The sequence below is a fragment of the Ammospiza caudacuta genome, chromosome 21 (assembly GCF_027887145.1).
Source record: "Ammospiza caudacuta isolate bAmmCau1 chromosome 21, bAmmCau1.pri, whole genome shotgun sequence".
Classification (NCBI taxonomy): domain Eukaryota; kingdom Metazoa; phylum Chordata; class Aves; order Passeriformes; family Passerellidae; genus Ammospiza; species Ammospiza caudacuta.
The window spans coordinates 10,277,147-10,292,649 of record NC_080613.1 but is presented as its reverse complement, the minus strand read 5'-3'; the positions used below and the strand labels follow the sequence as shown (position 1 = coordinate 10,292,649).

The 15,503-nt window shown below is 54.8% G+C and overlaps 1 protein-coding gene across 1 annotated transcript in view; it reads right to left on the bottom strand.

Moving 5' to 3' along the window:
* RGS3 (regulator of G protein signaling 3) overlaps nt 1-15,262 on the bottom strand; it is a 71,075-nt gene extending 55,813 nt beyond the window's left edge. Inside the window, exons 1-10 of the mRNA XM_058818485.1 lie at nt 15,168-15,262; nt 14,310-14,378; nt 13,617-13,677; nt 11,952-12,042; nt 11,496-11,523; nt 6,016-6,149; nt 5,161-5,266; nt 3,863-4,196; nt 3,234-3,261; nt 829-846 (exon numbers count right to left, since the gene is read on the bottom strand). Coding sequence (XP_058674468.1) covers nt 829-846; nt 3,234-3,261; nt 3,863-4,196; nt 5,161-5,266; nt 6,016-6,149; nt 11,496-11,523; nt 11,952-12,042; nt 13,617-13,677; nt 14,310-14,378; nt 15,168-15,262 — 964 coding nt within the window. The remainder of the gene's footprint in view (nt 1-828; nt 847-3,233; nt 3,262-3,862; nt 4,197-5,160; nt 5,267-6,015; nt 6,150-11,495; nt 11,524-11,951; nt 12,043-13,616; nt 13,678-14,309; nt 14,379-15,167) is intronic.
* Nucleotides 15,263-15,503: the final 241 nt, after the last annotated feature.

Below are 15,503 nucleotides of genomic sequence, written 5' to 3'. Positions count from 1 at the left end.
CACATCCCACCAGGGCTCTGCCCTCCGAGTCTGCCCCTGCAGGGCTCTGTCCCACCCTGGGGTCCCAGCCCAGCAAGGACCTGGAGCTGCTGGATGAGTCCAGAGGAGACATCTGAGATGCTCCAAGGGCTGGAGCCTCTGCTCTGGAGCCAGGCTGGGAGAGCTGGGGGTGCTCACCTGGAGAGGAGAAGCTCCAGGGAGAGCTCAGAGCCCCTGCCAGGGCCTAAAGGGGCTCCAAGAGAGGAACTTCAACATTTTTATCCACACAAGCCCTGCCTGCTCTGCATTGTGGCCATGGAATTAGCAAAGTGCAGTAATGCCATGCCGTGGGGCAGTGGGTTAATGACAGCTCTCAGGAGATGCTGGGATTGGAGGTGTCAGAGAAAGAGGCAGGAGTCACAAACACTCATGGCTGGATCAATCCCTGCTGCTGCCAGCAGTGGCTCCTCAGACATTGGGTGTATTTATAAAGGATGAGCTCACTGTTCATGAGGCTGGCATCACATCATCCTCTGTTTGTCAGCATTACATTCTGGGATGGAAAAGGCCCAAGCAGCCTGACTGGCTTTCAGTCTGTCCCTCTTCCCTGAGGAGAGTTATCCTCACCCAAAGGAGGATTACAGGAGCCTTCCTCCTGCACCCTCCCACCCCAGACCACGTCCTGCTGGACCCCGGCAACCTAAAACTGCCCTAAAACTCACAGGCAACAGATCCAACAGGAGCTGCATGGCTCTCTAACCAAAATTCACACCTTCAGAAGAAGCCCCACTGAAAAATCAACCAATATTTCCTTTCTCCCTCCTCCTGTAGCTGATGAACTGAGCCAGCCTGGGGCTGCAGGCAGAGCTCTCCCCTGGGATTGAACACATCCAGGTGAGGAGCTGGAGCATTCTCCTTCTCCCCCACAGGGATGTCCCAGGAACAGGAATGAGCATCCCTCCTGCAGCTCCCTGGGGACCCCAGCACCTCTCCTTCCCTCCCTGCAGCCACCCCAGAGCTCCTGCTCCCACCACAGAGCTTCTGGAGCTCCTGCTCCCACCCCAGAGCTCCTGCTCCCACCACAGATCCTTTGGAGCTCCTGCTCCCACCACAGATCCTTTGGAGCTCCTGCTCCCACCACAGAGCCTTTGGAGCTCCTTTTACCACCACAGAGCTTTTTGGAGCTCCTGCTCCCACCACAGAGCTTCTGGAGCTCCTTTTATCACCACAGAGCTTTTTGGAGCTCCTGCTCCCACCACAGAGCTTTTTGGAGCTCCTGCTCCCACCACAGAGCTTCTGGAGCTCCTTTTACCACCACAGAGCTTTTTGGAGCTCCTGCTCCCACCACAGAGCTTCTGGAGCTCCTTTTACCACCACAGAGCTTTTTGGAGTTCCTGCTCCCACCACAGAGCTTTTTGGAGCTCCTGCTCCCACCACAGAGCTTCTGGAGCTCCTTTTACCACCACAGAGCTTTTTGGAGCTCCTGCTCCCACCACAGAGCTTTTTGGAGCTCCTGCTCCCACCACAGAGCTTCTGGAGCTCCTTTTACCACCACAGAGCTTTTTGGAGCTCCTGCTCCCACCCAGAGCTTTTTGGAGCTCCTGCTCCCACCACAGAGCCTTTATCCTGGCACAGTGAGGGATGCCCAGCACCTTCCCAGGCAGAAATGAGCCAAAACACTCCTGACTGTGGCCCAGGGCAGATAAGGTCTGGTCCAAAGCAAACACACAAAGCTGCCCAGCATTACATATTCCATTAAGCATTAGGAAATAGCACATTTACTCCCAGATAAAGGCAGCAGAGCAGCCAGCCTGGGCTGGGAAGCCAGCTTGGCTGTTTACTGCTGGCTGGAGCAGCTGCCTCTGCTGGGGGCACCCTCATGACCTCAGAGCTTGTTTCCACCTCTAAGTGCATTAACCCTGACATTTTCCCTTTTCACTTTTTCCTGGTTGCACTGGCAGATAACATCAAAGCTCAAGAGACAGCTCAGCACAGGCCAGATAAGATCTGTCTGGGCTGTTCAGGATTTGCTTTTGCTCTTATCCCTAAATCACCTCGTTTTATCAGAGGAAACAATCACCTGCACAGGTCCTGGCACAGAAACACACCCAAATGTCAGCTCTGTGCTGCCACACTTCATCCCTGGTCAGGCTAACTGATACCTCCCTCCCTCTGAACTTAACATTAAATAATTAAAAACAAATCCATAAAAATCCAAAATTTGCTACAGGAAGAAGCCCAAGCCTTTCAAATCCCACCCCACTGTAAGAACAAGTCCCCGTGGTCCAGCTCATCTTTTCACAGGACCCACAAACAGCAGGAAAGAGCTGCAATTATCCACAGAACAAAACATCCCCTGCAGCTGAGAGTGGAAAATTCTCCTGGTGCAGAGCTCCAGGGCTGGGAGCTCCCAAGGCAGGGGGGTCTGGCCCTCAGTGCTCCCTCCTGCCCCCCAGCACTGCCCCATGGCTCTGCCAGCCCCACTCTGGGCTGTCTCTGGACACAGCCCCACCTCAGAGACAGCTCCAAGTTTGCCAGACAGGGAATGCTGAGGGGTTCACATCCTCCAGGAGCTCAGCTCATCCTGAGGGCACCCAGCCAGGCCAGGGCAAGCACAGCCTCCCAAGCTCCCAAATCCATCAGCAGACAGGGGGGATTTCCACATGGACCTGGATTCCTGCAGTGCCCAGCCCTGCCACCACCTCAGGCCACTCTTCCCACAGTCCAACCATCCCCAGGGAGCTCCCACACACACCTCTCACAGATGTGGTTTGTGTTACGAGCTTATGTTTCAAAGGTTTTTTGAGGAGAGCTGGCCCAGAGACTTTGCAGCAGCCCTGGGCTTGAATATTCCCCAAATGTGGCACAGCTGCTGGCACTGATGTGAGGCACAGCCACCCTCACTCCTGGGGCACTGCAGGAGCCTCAGAGCAGGGGATCAGCTCTCCCAGCAAGGCCTCATGGATGAGGAGAACACGTGGGAAGCAGGATGTTCAGAGCTCTCACCCTGCCCTGAGAGATCCCCACCATCAGAGCCCTCTGAGAGCTCCCCCGACCCCTCATGTGAGGCTCACCCTGTGCCCAGCTCCCTTCTGATTCTGGGTTCAATGATCCCAAAGCCCCTGGGCTGCTCCTGCCCTCAGCCCCAGCTCTGCAGGGCTGGCACAGGGAGCTGGTGGTGCCAGGAGGCCCAGGTGGGAGCTGGGTGCCCTGAGCAGCTGTCCCAGCCCAGGCACACTCACCCACAGCGGTGCTGTCCTCCTGGTACACGGGCCTCAGCAGCTGTGGGGACAGAGACAGGGACACGGTCAGGCCCCAGGGACAGTGACACAACAGCTACAGAGGGTAACATGCCAAACTCAGCCAGCCAAAGCACTTCAGAAAGGGGAAAAAATAATTTTTGCAGCAGAAAATGAGAGCAGTGAAGGACAGTATGGTCTTATGCAGTGGGAACACGGTCACCTGCAGCAGGCCTCAGGGACAGTGACACAGCCAGAACAGAGGTAAATGCCAAACCCAGCCAAGCCAAAGCAATTCAGAGGGGGGGGGAAATCATTTTTGCAGCAGAAAATGAGAGCAATGACTGACAGTGTGGTCTTGTGAAGTGGGAACAAAACAGTGGGCTGTGACTGTGAGCCCCACAGGTAATGGATGGAAGGGGTGCTAAAGGCAGTGCCAGATGGAGCCAAGGCTCTCTGGAACACTCCCCACACCCCTGGGTGAGCCCCGAGGGGAGGCAGCAGGAAAATACTCTAGGAAAACAGTGAAAGGGGACAGAGGTGTGGCTTGTAAAACGGGCAAGTATTTAGAGCTGATGCTGGATAAGGCTGAAGCAAGCCCAGCAGAGGCTGCAACCCCGGGCCTTGCACAGCCCCAGCCGTACCTGGCTGCCGGGGTTCAGCGGCGCCAGGATGATGTAGTTCTGGTCGGCAGTCGAGGGCACCCGGGACAGGGCGGGCAGGGTGTTCGGGCCCCGCTTGCCCAGCTCCGTGTACCTGTCCCAGGTGTGCAGCCCCAGCCCCTCGGTGCCATCGTACAGGATGTGGCAGCTGCGGCGCTGCTCGGCCTGCGCGGGGCCGCTCTTCTCCCGCTTCTGCGGCGGGGACTGCAGGTCGTAGGCGGATTTGCAGGAGGACCGGCGGGGCATGGCCTCGTGGGCCGGCTTCACCTGCGGCACCAGCCTCCACACCAGCAGGATGATCTCCGAGGGACAGTTCCTGGCACAGATGGGTGGGGAAATCAGGGCTGGAGCCCCGTGTGCTGCACCCAGCCCTGCAGCTTCCTCCCTCCAAAGCCTCTGCCCCTCTCCCGTGCTCCCCAGCCTCTCCTTCCTTCCCCTCCAGGGAATCCTGTCCTGCGTCCTTCCTTCCTTTCCAGGGAATCCTTTCCTGCATCCTTCCTTCTCCTCCAAGAAATCCTTTCCTGCATCCTTCCCCCTCCAGGGAATCCTTTCCTGCATCCTTCCTTCTCCAGGGAATCCTTTCCTGCATCCTTCCTTCTCCTCCAAGAAATCCTTTCCTGCATCCTTCCCCCTCCAGGGAATCCTTTCCTGCATCCTTCCTTCTCCAGGGAATCCTTTCCTGCATCCTTCCTTCTCCTCCAAGAAATCCTTTCCTGCATCCTTCCCCCTCCAGGGAATCCTTTCCTGCATCCTTCCTTCTCCAGGGAATCCTTTCCTGCATCCTTCCTTCTCCTCCAAGAAATCCTTTCCTGCATCCTTCCCCCTCCAGGGAATCCTTTCCTGCATCCTTCCTTCTCCTCCAAGAAATCCTTTCCTGCATCCTTCCCCCTCCAGGGAATCCTTTCCTGCATCCTTCCTTCTCCTCCAAGAAATCCTTTCCTGCATCCTTCCCCCTCCAGGGAATCCTTTCCTGTATCCTTCCTTCTCCAGGGAATCCTTTCCTGCGTCCTTCTTTCTCCTCCAGGGAATCCTTTCCTGCATCCTTCCTTCTCCAGGGAATCTTTTCCTGCATCCTTCCTTCCCCTCCAAGAAATCCTTTCCTGCATCCTTCCTTCTCCAGGGAATCCTTTACTGCATCCTTCCTTTCCAATGAATCCTTTCCTGTATCCTTCCTTCTCCTCCAGGGAATCCTTTCCCAGTGTCCTGCATCCCTCAGATCTTTCCCCTTCCCTCAGTCCCTCAGTGCTCTCCCTGACCTGGGGTTTTTGGGGAGCACTCACCGGATTTCATGTGCCAGCTCCACACATTTCCAGTGCTCCACAGGCTGCTCGTTCAGCTGCAGCACCGTGTCCAGCTGCTGCAGCCCTGCCTTCTCTGCTGGGCCACCTGAGAGGGACAAATTACAGTCACTGCCAGGCAGGAGGGTGATGGGAGGGGAAGGAGAAGCCCTGGAGACCCCCAGAGAGCCCTACAGCTTGCAGCCCTCACTGCCCCAAACCCCATCTGACACCCACACCCGAAAATGAAATGGGGTCAGCCAACCTGGAGCTTCACCTTGGAGCACATCCACACACACAGAGCACCAGGACAGAGCCAGCAGTGCTCCCTCAGAGCTACTGCATGCAATCCCCATGTTTCCTGGGGTGCAATGGGGAGCAGCAGAGCACACTGGAGACACCAGTCCATCCCACAGGTCCACAGCAAGAGGTTCTATTCAGGGAACTGAGGATTCCCACAGTCCTGATCCCCTCTGACCTGTTTTCCCCTGAAATGATTTCTGAAGGTCACCCACCCAGACAGTTCTCAGGTTGGAGAGGGAAGGGAACAAAATCTCTGCAAATTACTGCAAAACATTGCCAAAATAGTGACACACTGCTAACCCAGGGGCCTCTGACCTCATTAGAGGCAACAGAGGATTCATCTAATGAAGTTTCTTGGAGGTACCCAGAGTCCTGCAAGGCATGGGAGCTCCAGAACCACAACCAGCTCTGGGAAGCAAAAAAGGAGCAAGAATTCATTCAAATCAAGAGGGATGGAAAGGATCCAGTCTGTTACCAGAGTCCACAGCCTGGGAAGCAAAAAAGGAGCAAGAATTGATTCAGATCAAGAGGGATGGAAAGGATCCATTCTCTTACCAGAGTCCACAGCCTGCACACGGACTGGGGCATCGCAGCAGATGGTGAAGCCAAAGCCGTCAGTGCCCCGAGGGATGGTGATCTGCAGGGAGACACCTGTCAGGTGGGAGAGCAGCCACTGGCTGTGATCATCCCTCCCACACTGCCCCACAGCCCTGGCAATGCTGGCACATGGCATTGGAGACGGGGAAGGGCTGTCCCTGACACCCCCAGGGTGGAATGGGGGCTAAAGGCAGTGCCAGATGGAGCCAAGGCTCTCTGGAACACCGCAGGAGTGTTTGTTTAGCACACACGCTGCTCCCAGCCCTCCCAAGTGTAAGGAAAGGTCTGAGGAGCCATTGGAAAGGAAAACCTGGCAGTCTGGCCCTGACACTGACTTCTCTAAGCAAATCACTTAAACATTTCATTTCCTGTTGGAGAAGACAGAAATAGCAGCACTCCCCTGCTCCGGAGGGAGCTCAGCACGCTCCTGTCCTCCAGACATCTGTGTGCATCACCCCTTCCCTGGGCTGAGAGTGTTTTCCCTCACTGAGTTTGGAGAGGATGGATGCTGAGTTGATTTAGGCTCATTTCTCCTCCTGATTCGAGGAGCATTGAGCTTATTAATAAAATTATCCTTATTTTTTGATGTTGGCTTCCAGCAGCAGCTCAGCGTGACAGATCCTCTAAATACCTGATTAGCCCCCAAGACATCAGTCAAGATGCTTGTTTTACTGACAGAGCAAAGAAAATTACAAATCCTACATCTGACCTGTATTATTTTGAGAACAAACAGGCAGAAGGAAGATGAGGAATTCAGCCGAAGTTGCCAAGGGGGTGATATTGTTCCTCACTCCTTTCATTTCCCTGCACCTTGTCCCTGTGTGATTGCTCAGCACAAAATCAGGCTTCAAAAGAGAAACTGGCTTGCCCTGGCAGGACCAAACACAGATCCAGTCCCATTGCACTATTTTTCTCTCTGGAGTTTGCTGGTTCCTCAAAGAGGTGGCACTGCACCTTTGAATGAACCAGGACTCCATGGTCCCTGTGAGTCCCTTCCAGCTCAGGATATTCCAGATCCTACAATTTCATCTCCAACACCTCAGGAGCCAGCCCAGCATCTCTCCCACCACAGAGACTCCACAGGCACTTCCCAGCCCAAGGTTTTCCCTGTGTCAGATCTCCCACTCCTCCCTGAGCTGGCTGACCTTGCCCCCCACCTGCCCTGTGCCACTTCTCCCTGCTGATGCTCCTCACCTCCCACCACCATGGCTATCACAGGCAGTCATTGCTCATTTTTTGCCCATTTTTTGCCCATTTTTGCCCATTTTTGCTGCCATGCACAGAAACTAAAGAACTATGAGCATCTGCCACGAGCTGGGAGGTGGGTGGGGAGGCTTGGTGTACCCAAACTTTGCCAAAAAACGCAGAGGAAATTTTCAAAATAAAGACTTAAGGAGCTCTAAGAGACAAGGCAGAGTCAGTTGTTATCCAGCCAAGGCAGAGCAGCTTTCCTGCACGAGGTGGTCACCACAGCCCTGGCAAGGAGGGGGCAGTTGGGTTTGGAATTCTGCAGCTTTTGTAATTCCCGGTGTTTGCTGTCCCCCACAGCAGCTTTGGAATAACCTGAACCATGAGCTCAGGAGCACAGGGAGAAGCTGACCCTGAGCTGGGAATCCCAGTCCAGACCACAGAGAGAATATTTATTTGAAATGCAGGAGAATGGGACCTGCACATGGAAAAGCAGCAGCTGGCATTGTGCACTGGGAGAACTGGAACCAGCACAGTGAGCTACTCACAGGAAACAAGTGCTGGGGGCTCCCAAAAACACTAAAATAATTTTAAAAGAGCTTCTGCTTCTTCTCTAATAAGGGGGAAATTAAGACAACACCTTGCAGCTTACCACTGTTACTGTCAGCATGCTACCTGCAAGTTGTACAATAAATTTATTTTTATATTTGCATATATTTCTATATTTTAATAATTTATATATATTTAAAAAGCACCCCTCCCTGCCCATTTCTCCACTGCAGCAACAAGCAGAGATGAGCCACAGGCATCCATGTGAAGATGCTTTCCTTCTACCCTCACTGTAATTTACAAATTGTAACAATATCAAGTCAATGCCTCACAAACAGCACCCACAGAGTCCATTTGTCAGGTTATGCCCTTTTCTGACCCAGAGATGGGGCAATTGAGAGGCATTTTAAAAACTTTTATTCCATTTTCAGTCTCATGTGAAGGGTGAGACAATACAGATGTTATAATGCACTCCATCACAAACAGAAGCTAATTATTTCCTAATTACAATACATTTTAAGTGTTTCTTGGCCTATCAACTTTTTGCCACACCATGCTGTAAATGCCTCAAAGCCAATTATCTAAAATTATCCTTCATGGGCCCCACTACAATGCGTCTTTCATAGTTCTATTTCTCCAAAGTATCCAGTCTTATTTACAAGGCCATGCTCTGAAACTTATTTCTAGCTCCATTCCTCTCACAACATCTGTCCTATTCCATGACATTTCTACACCAGCATTTCTTATCTCAAAGTTCATATACTATGTGAGCTTTCTGTCAAGCTTTAAGAATCCTCTACAAATCCATTCCCCATATCCAGCCATAGAAATGCATTCCCCACATGCAGCCCTACAAATCCATTGCCCACATCCAGCCCTACATAATCCATTCTCCATATCCAGCCCTACAAATCCATTCCCCACATCCAGCCCTACAAATCCATTCACCACATCCAGCCCTACATAATCCATTCCCTATATCCAGCCCTACAAATGCATTCACCATATCCAGCCCTACAGACCCATTCCCCACATCCAGCCATAGAAATCCATTCCCCACATGCAGCCCTACAAATTCATTCCCCACATCCAGCCATAGAAATCCATTTGCCACATCCAGCACTACAAATCCATTCCCTATATCCAGCCCTACAATTCCATTCCCTATATCCAGCCCTATAAATCCATTACTCACATCCAGCCATTAAAAATCCATTCCCTATATCCAACCGTACAAATCCATTCCCCACATCCAGCCATAGAAATCCATTCCCCATATCCAGCCCTACAAATGCATTGGCCACATCCAGCCCTACAAATCCATTCCCTATATCCAACCCTACAAATCCATTGCTCACATCCAGCCATGGCAAGAGAGCTGCCAGGCTCTCAGGGACCTGCCAGGCTCTCAGGGACCTCCCAGGCTCTCAGGGATCTCCCAGGCTCTCAGGGACCTGCCAGGCTCTCAGGGATCAGCCCCAGGGTGGGTGCAGGGATACAGACCTGCCGGTACCGCGGCTCCGAGCACACCTTGCAGAGCCCATGGAAGCGGTTCATGGCTGTGCCCCCCGAGCCCATGAAAACCCCGCAGCTCCCGCGGCTCTCCCGGACTGCTGGCTCTGGAAGGAGCCCCAGTCACGCTGGCATGACCGCCCATGGGAACCCAGCTCCCGAGAAGAATGGCAGGAAGCCACCTTTCACCTCCCCGGCCCCTGCGAGCGCTGTATGCCGCTCCACGATAAGCCAGAGGCTTCCTGAAAGCCCTCACTGACAAGGAAGGGAGAGAGTTTTATATTAAAATTCCTGTCAACTCTTTAGTATTCCCCAGTCCCAGCTCTGTTGATGTGGCTTTTGTTCCCGTGGCATTCTTGGGGCGCACGGAGCGCTTTGTTATTGCGACGTTCTCACAAACACTTGGAGGATGTTTGAGCGGCGTTTCACAGGACTGGCTGTGAGAGCCTCGCTCCATGAAGGACATGACTCCACACTCATAAAAAAATCAGAGGTTTGGGTTTGTAGAAGCAAAAAAAAAAAAAAAAAAAAAAACCAAGAAAAAGTTTGGTTTTGAAAGCACAGACCCAGAGGATATGCACGTCCCTGTGCTTTGTGCTCATAAAGTCACCGAGGGGGAAGCGCCGAGGTCAACTGAGCTGCATCCATGGTGGAATTTGGGAATTAAAGGCCAAGAGGAGCTCTGAGCACAGGCAGCAGCAGGGCTCAGCTGCCCCTCTGCCAGAGTTGGGAGATGGGGTTCCAACAGGAGAGAACACCTTCCACACTCCTACAGGGGGATGATAAAGGAGGGAAGGCTGGAGGGAGCCCAAAATCCAGGTTCTCCTGCACAGTAACCAGGGTGGCAGGGCCAGGCAGGGAGCTGAGGAGCCTCAGCACTGCCAGGAGAGCCATGGTGGCAGAGCCATCAGAGCATTGTCAGGGCAGCCACAGTGCCAGGCTGGGGCTGGAGGAGGAGGAGCAGCTTTCCTTCCCAGCCAGCTCTGCTCAAGCCAGAGGCGACTGACGGAGAGGAAGGGAGGAGAGGGGCGCTGGCTTTGTTTGTCTTGCTCAGCCCTGTGCTGTAAAACAAATAACTGCAAATGCAGCTGAGGGAAGCTCGGGGAAGGGCGGAATTCGGCACAGATAAATCACGGGGCCGCCCGAGCCCTGTTTCCGATGCAAACCATGTGTTTGTGTTCCCATTTCCCATCCTTGCCTCTCCTATAAATCACCCAGGCTCCACCGTGGGCCTTTCCCTTCCCAGAGCACACGGTCCTGGAAGGAGGAGAGGAGCAGACGTGTCCAAGGAGCCACAGAACCGGGCAGGGCCCGTGGGGTGGGGCAGGAGCCTGCCAGCCCAGCCCTGCCAGCCCAGGCACTGCTGGGGCTTTGGCTGGAGTGGGAATACTCTGGAAAACAGGAGATCCCTGGAGCAATGGGGGTCAGCACCCAAATCACTAGCTGGGGCCCGGCAGGGGTAACAAATTGCCTGTGACAGCCATGGTGTGACAGGGAGGTGACAGAGCTCTCTCATCCCAGCATTAATCCCACTAAAACACTGTCCCTTGGTGCAGCCACGATGTTTTCTGAAAAATCTTTTCCTTAGCATTTTTTCTCCTGAGAAGCTGAGAGACCTCAGGAACAAAATGTAAACAATGATTATCTGCTGCTGTGCAATGCAACAGGTGCATCTGTGATTGGTCTCATGTGGTTGTTTCTAATTAATGGCCAATCACAGTCAGCTGGCTTAGACACAGAGCCCGAGCCACAAGCCTTTGTTATCATTCTTTTTCCATTCTTAGCCAGCCTTCTGATTAAATCCTTTCTTCTATTCTTTTAGTATAGTTTTAATATAATATATATCATAAAGTAATAAATCAAGCCTTCTGAAACATGGAGTCAACATTCTCATCTCTTCCCTCAACCTGGGACCCCTGTGCACACCACCACACCTTGGTTCCCTGAAAACCCCTCAGGCAGGCACTGACCCCACATGTTCCCCGTGCTGTGGGTCACAGCCCTGTCACACCCACCTTCAGCTGCTGCAGGCTCACAGCGTCCTGGCTCTCCTGGGCTGCACCTTGACCTCCTGGCTTGACTTCTGAAATGATTTTTAAAACATTTTTTAAAAAGGAAAAGTCCCCATGAGTGTGACAGCACATCTGACAAGCCCACACTGCACATGGACCTTTACATGGCATGGGCACATCCCCCCAGGCACACCTGGGACAGGCACTGCTGCCCACCCTGACCTGCGCCAGCCTCTGCTCCTCCATCCCTGGCAAGACCAAGGCAGCAGAAAAAGCCCCCAAACATCCAGCCCAGACCCCAGGGACAAAGAGAGAGTGGCCACAGCAATGAGCCCCAAGTCTGAGAGGCAGGAGGCAGCACGAGGACAAGCCAAGCAAGAGAGAGAGGGACATGGCTGCAGGGCTGGGGTCCCCAAAGAGCTCCAGAAGTGAGGAGCAGGGACTGCTGAACCAGCCAAAATCCCCACCCCACAAAGGTTTTGGGATGCCAGGGCCCACTGAGCACCACAGGGCCGAGCAGTGCCCACAGGGTGAATGGGGCTGGGGCTGCTCCACACACGGGCTCAGACACAGCAGTGACTGCTCCTGCAAGCCTTGCCAACACCCCTGGGACATTCCTGTGCTGGGACACACCTGAGCTCTGTTTCAGCCTCCTCATGGCCGCCTTCAGGTGCTTGGTCCTGCCCAGGTCCTCCCCGAGGAGATAATACCAGCCACTGATCTCCTGTGGGGAGGGAAGCAGCTGTGCATCAGGGCAGATGTGCTTCAGAGCAGATGTGCATCAGGGCAGATGTGCATGCAGGGCAGCTGCTCTGCCCCCTGCACCCATCCAGGGCAGGAGCTGCCCCAGCTACAGCCCCAGAGGTGCCCAGATTTGCTCACACACACACAGCCCACAGTCCTGCTCAGCCACTGCTAAAATTCCATCCTCCCTGAAAGGGGGAATGAGCAACACTGAAGCACCAAGACTCCAGGATTTTACTGAAGCACCAAGATTTCAGGTTTTTAGAGGGATATCCAGCAGATTCCAGGTTTTTAGAGGGATATCCAGCAGATTCCAGGTTTTCAGAGGGCTATCCAGCAGGATCATGCAGCAGCCAGGGCACAGGACCTCATCTCAGCCTTGCTGAGACCCTGTGAGCACCAAACTGTTTTAAAAAAGCTGCACCTCATTTGTCCAAATTTCAGAGGAGGCCATGCTTCACCCACCTCTCAGGAGACCACCACCAGCTCCTTTTTGTGTCCTGCTATGCAGAAAACATCCACACCTCAGCTGTGAAACTTTAAAAAATCAGGGAGCTTTTGGACAACGCTGTCAGGCACTGGGTGGGATTGTCTGTGCAGGAGCTGGACTTAATGCTCCCTGTGGAGATAATCTGTGAGTCTGTGAGCTCAGGGGATGTATCAATGCTTCCATGAAACCCCTGCAGCCTGCTGAGACATTCTGCTGCCCAGGGACAGAACTGGGCACTGGGATGGAGCATTCCCATGGGATGGAGCATTTCCTTGGGATGAAGAGCTCCCATAGGATGAAGAGTTCCCTTAGGATGGAGCACTCCCATGGCATGAAGGGTTCCCTTGGGATGAAGGGTTCCCCTGGGATGGAGCATTCCCATGGGATGGAGCATTCCTCTAGGATGAAGAGTTCCCTTAGGATGGAGCACTCCCCCGGGATGGAGCGTTCCCAGGCTATGGCGCTCGCTGTGAGCCCTGCCCGGGAAGCAGAGCCGGCTGTACTGACCAGCAGCAGCCAGGCTGGGGCAGCAGCACTGTGACCAAACCCTCGGCAGCAGGGCCGGGGATTCTGGCACAGAGCTCCTGCAGGAACAGCCAAAAAACCTCTGTGGCTGCCCTGTGCCCATCAGCACACTGCTGGGAATCGGGCAGACTCCTGAGTGTGTCCCACGGGTCAGATGTGACCCGTGCCAGCCTGGCCCCATGTCCTGTGTCCCCCCCCTGCAAACTGGGGGGAGGGACAGCTCTGTGCACCCCCAGTCGCTGCCACTCTGTGTCCCTGCCAAAGGGAGTGACACCCCCTGTGCCAGGATCCCTGCTTGAACAGCCTCCCCACCACCCCGGCACCCACACCAGCCCCAGCCTCACACTGCCCATCCACACTGGGAATGGGAGCAGGGAACTCCCCAGGCACCTTCTCCCACCATGGGAAAAGCCTTTTCATCCACCCAGAGAGCCCAGGGAGCCCCGAGAGCCCCGAGAGCCCTGCCCCAGCCCCAGAGCCCTGCCCCAGCCCCACAGCCCTGCCCCAGCCCCACAGCCTGCACTGGGACACGGAGGTACCTTCTCCAGGGACAGGAGGGACTTCACACCAAAGCTCATGCAGCCAATGAGTTCACTCTGCCTGCAGGACAAACCAGAGTTCAGGGACTGTCAGCAAACGCCTGTTGGAGCAGCAGATCCCCCCTGGCATCCCGTTTAATCCCAACCATCCCTGCCCATGCTGGTGCCAGGCAGTGCCCAGGACATGCCCCTGGTGTGAGCACACCTGCAGGGCAAGGAGGAGCTGGGCTGGAGCACCCTGGTCACCTCCAGCTCACCTGGTGCTGGCAGGAGCTTGGCCAAGGTGGCATTGCTGGGCTGGCAGCACAGCCTGCAAGGTGCCAGCCCCCTGTGCCCCCCCTGCACTGTCCCCACAGGGAGGGCAGGTCCCAGCCCATCCCAGCCCCACCTGGCTTTGGCCAACAGTGCAGGCACGAGTGGCCACAGGGGTTTAAATGCTGGAGGCCACCAGGCAGCACCAGCAGAGTGCCAAGGGCAGGGTTTGCTGCCCGTGATGCTCCCCAGCACTGGCTGCCCACGAGTGTGACCAGCTGGGACATCCCTGGCCCAAGGCCTTGAGCAGAGCAGCCCCGAGGTCAGGGCCAGCCCTCAGGCCCTGGAGGAGCTCACACGGGGTGACCAGAGCAGGGGACAGGGTCTCTGCCACAGCAGCCCCACCTGAAAAGGATCCTCTGACAGCTGGCAGCCCCTTACCTGGAATTCCTCTCTCTGTTCCAGACTGTGACCAGGAGCCGCTTCTGCTCATCCTCCTCCTTCACGGGGCTGTAACAGGAGGGCACAGCCCATCAGCACCCCCAGGAGCCCCCCCCAAGGGCTGCCCTCACAGCCACAGCCTCCTCACAGCCAGGTGTTCCCCCCCAGTCCCTGCACAGAGCCCTGCAGCACCTCCCCAAGGAGCAATCTGCTCACCCTGACAGCTGCAAGGGATGGGACCCCTCCTGGGCAGGTGTGGGGACACCACTCACGTGGCTTCAGGGGGAAATAATCTTGCAGGAAGACACATCCAGCACCAAAGGGTAAATAAATGCAAGGAACAAGCCCCAATTCATGCACTGAAAGCAGCACCCTGTGCCAAACCCAGCCCTGCATGGGTCAGAGGGCTGGCACAGCCCCTGTCACCAGCAGGGACAAGCTCTACTCAAACACTAAGCCATGCACTCTTCCCCATGCAGAGACGTGCTGGAGCTGTAGGAAACCCTTTTACCTTCCTCAGTCACACCACTGCAGGTGCCAGGTTTGGAAATGCAGTGTGTTTGTCCAGCTCCTGCACAGCAAGAAGGTCTGAGCATGCAGGAGCAGCAGTGCCATGCTGGGTGTGCTGAGAGCTCTGCACAAAAGTTCAAGGCACTCCAGCCACAAAAAGCAGCAGAATAATGTCTGTCACTCCTCATCTCAGCAGCAGGGCTGCTCAGGCGTGCTCAGTGTTTATTAGAGATAACAAAGCAGAAGCAAACACAGGGCTGTGGCGTGGGGAGGGAGCCCTGGGACAGTGGCACGGGCTCTGTGTGACACGGGGATGGCCCAGAGCTGCCCCTGCCCTGCCATACTCACAACACAAAGTGCTCATGGAACACAGGGTTTTTGCTGTCTGGCACTGTCTTCGTCTTCTGCCTGCACTTGCAGCCAGCATCTGGCACAATGGACATCTTTGGGAGGAAAACAAGCAGTGTTAACATTCCCAGAGCACACCCCAGCTGCCCTGGCAGGACACTGGCACAGGCACTGGTATGGATGGCTGAGCTCAAAGATCCTGCTGAGCCCATGCTAAGGCTGGCTGCGATCACCCCACCCTTCTCCTGCCAGGTAATTGCATTTCAAACCCCTCGGGGCAGGGGAGGGAGGGAACAGAGCAGAAAAATCAGGAGTGATGCACACAGGGCTGGCTGG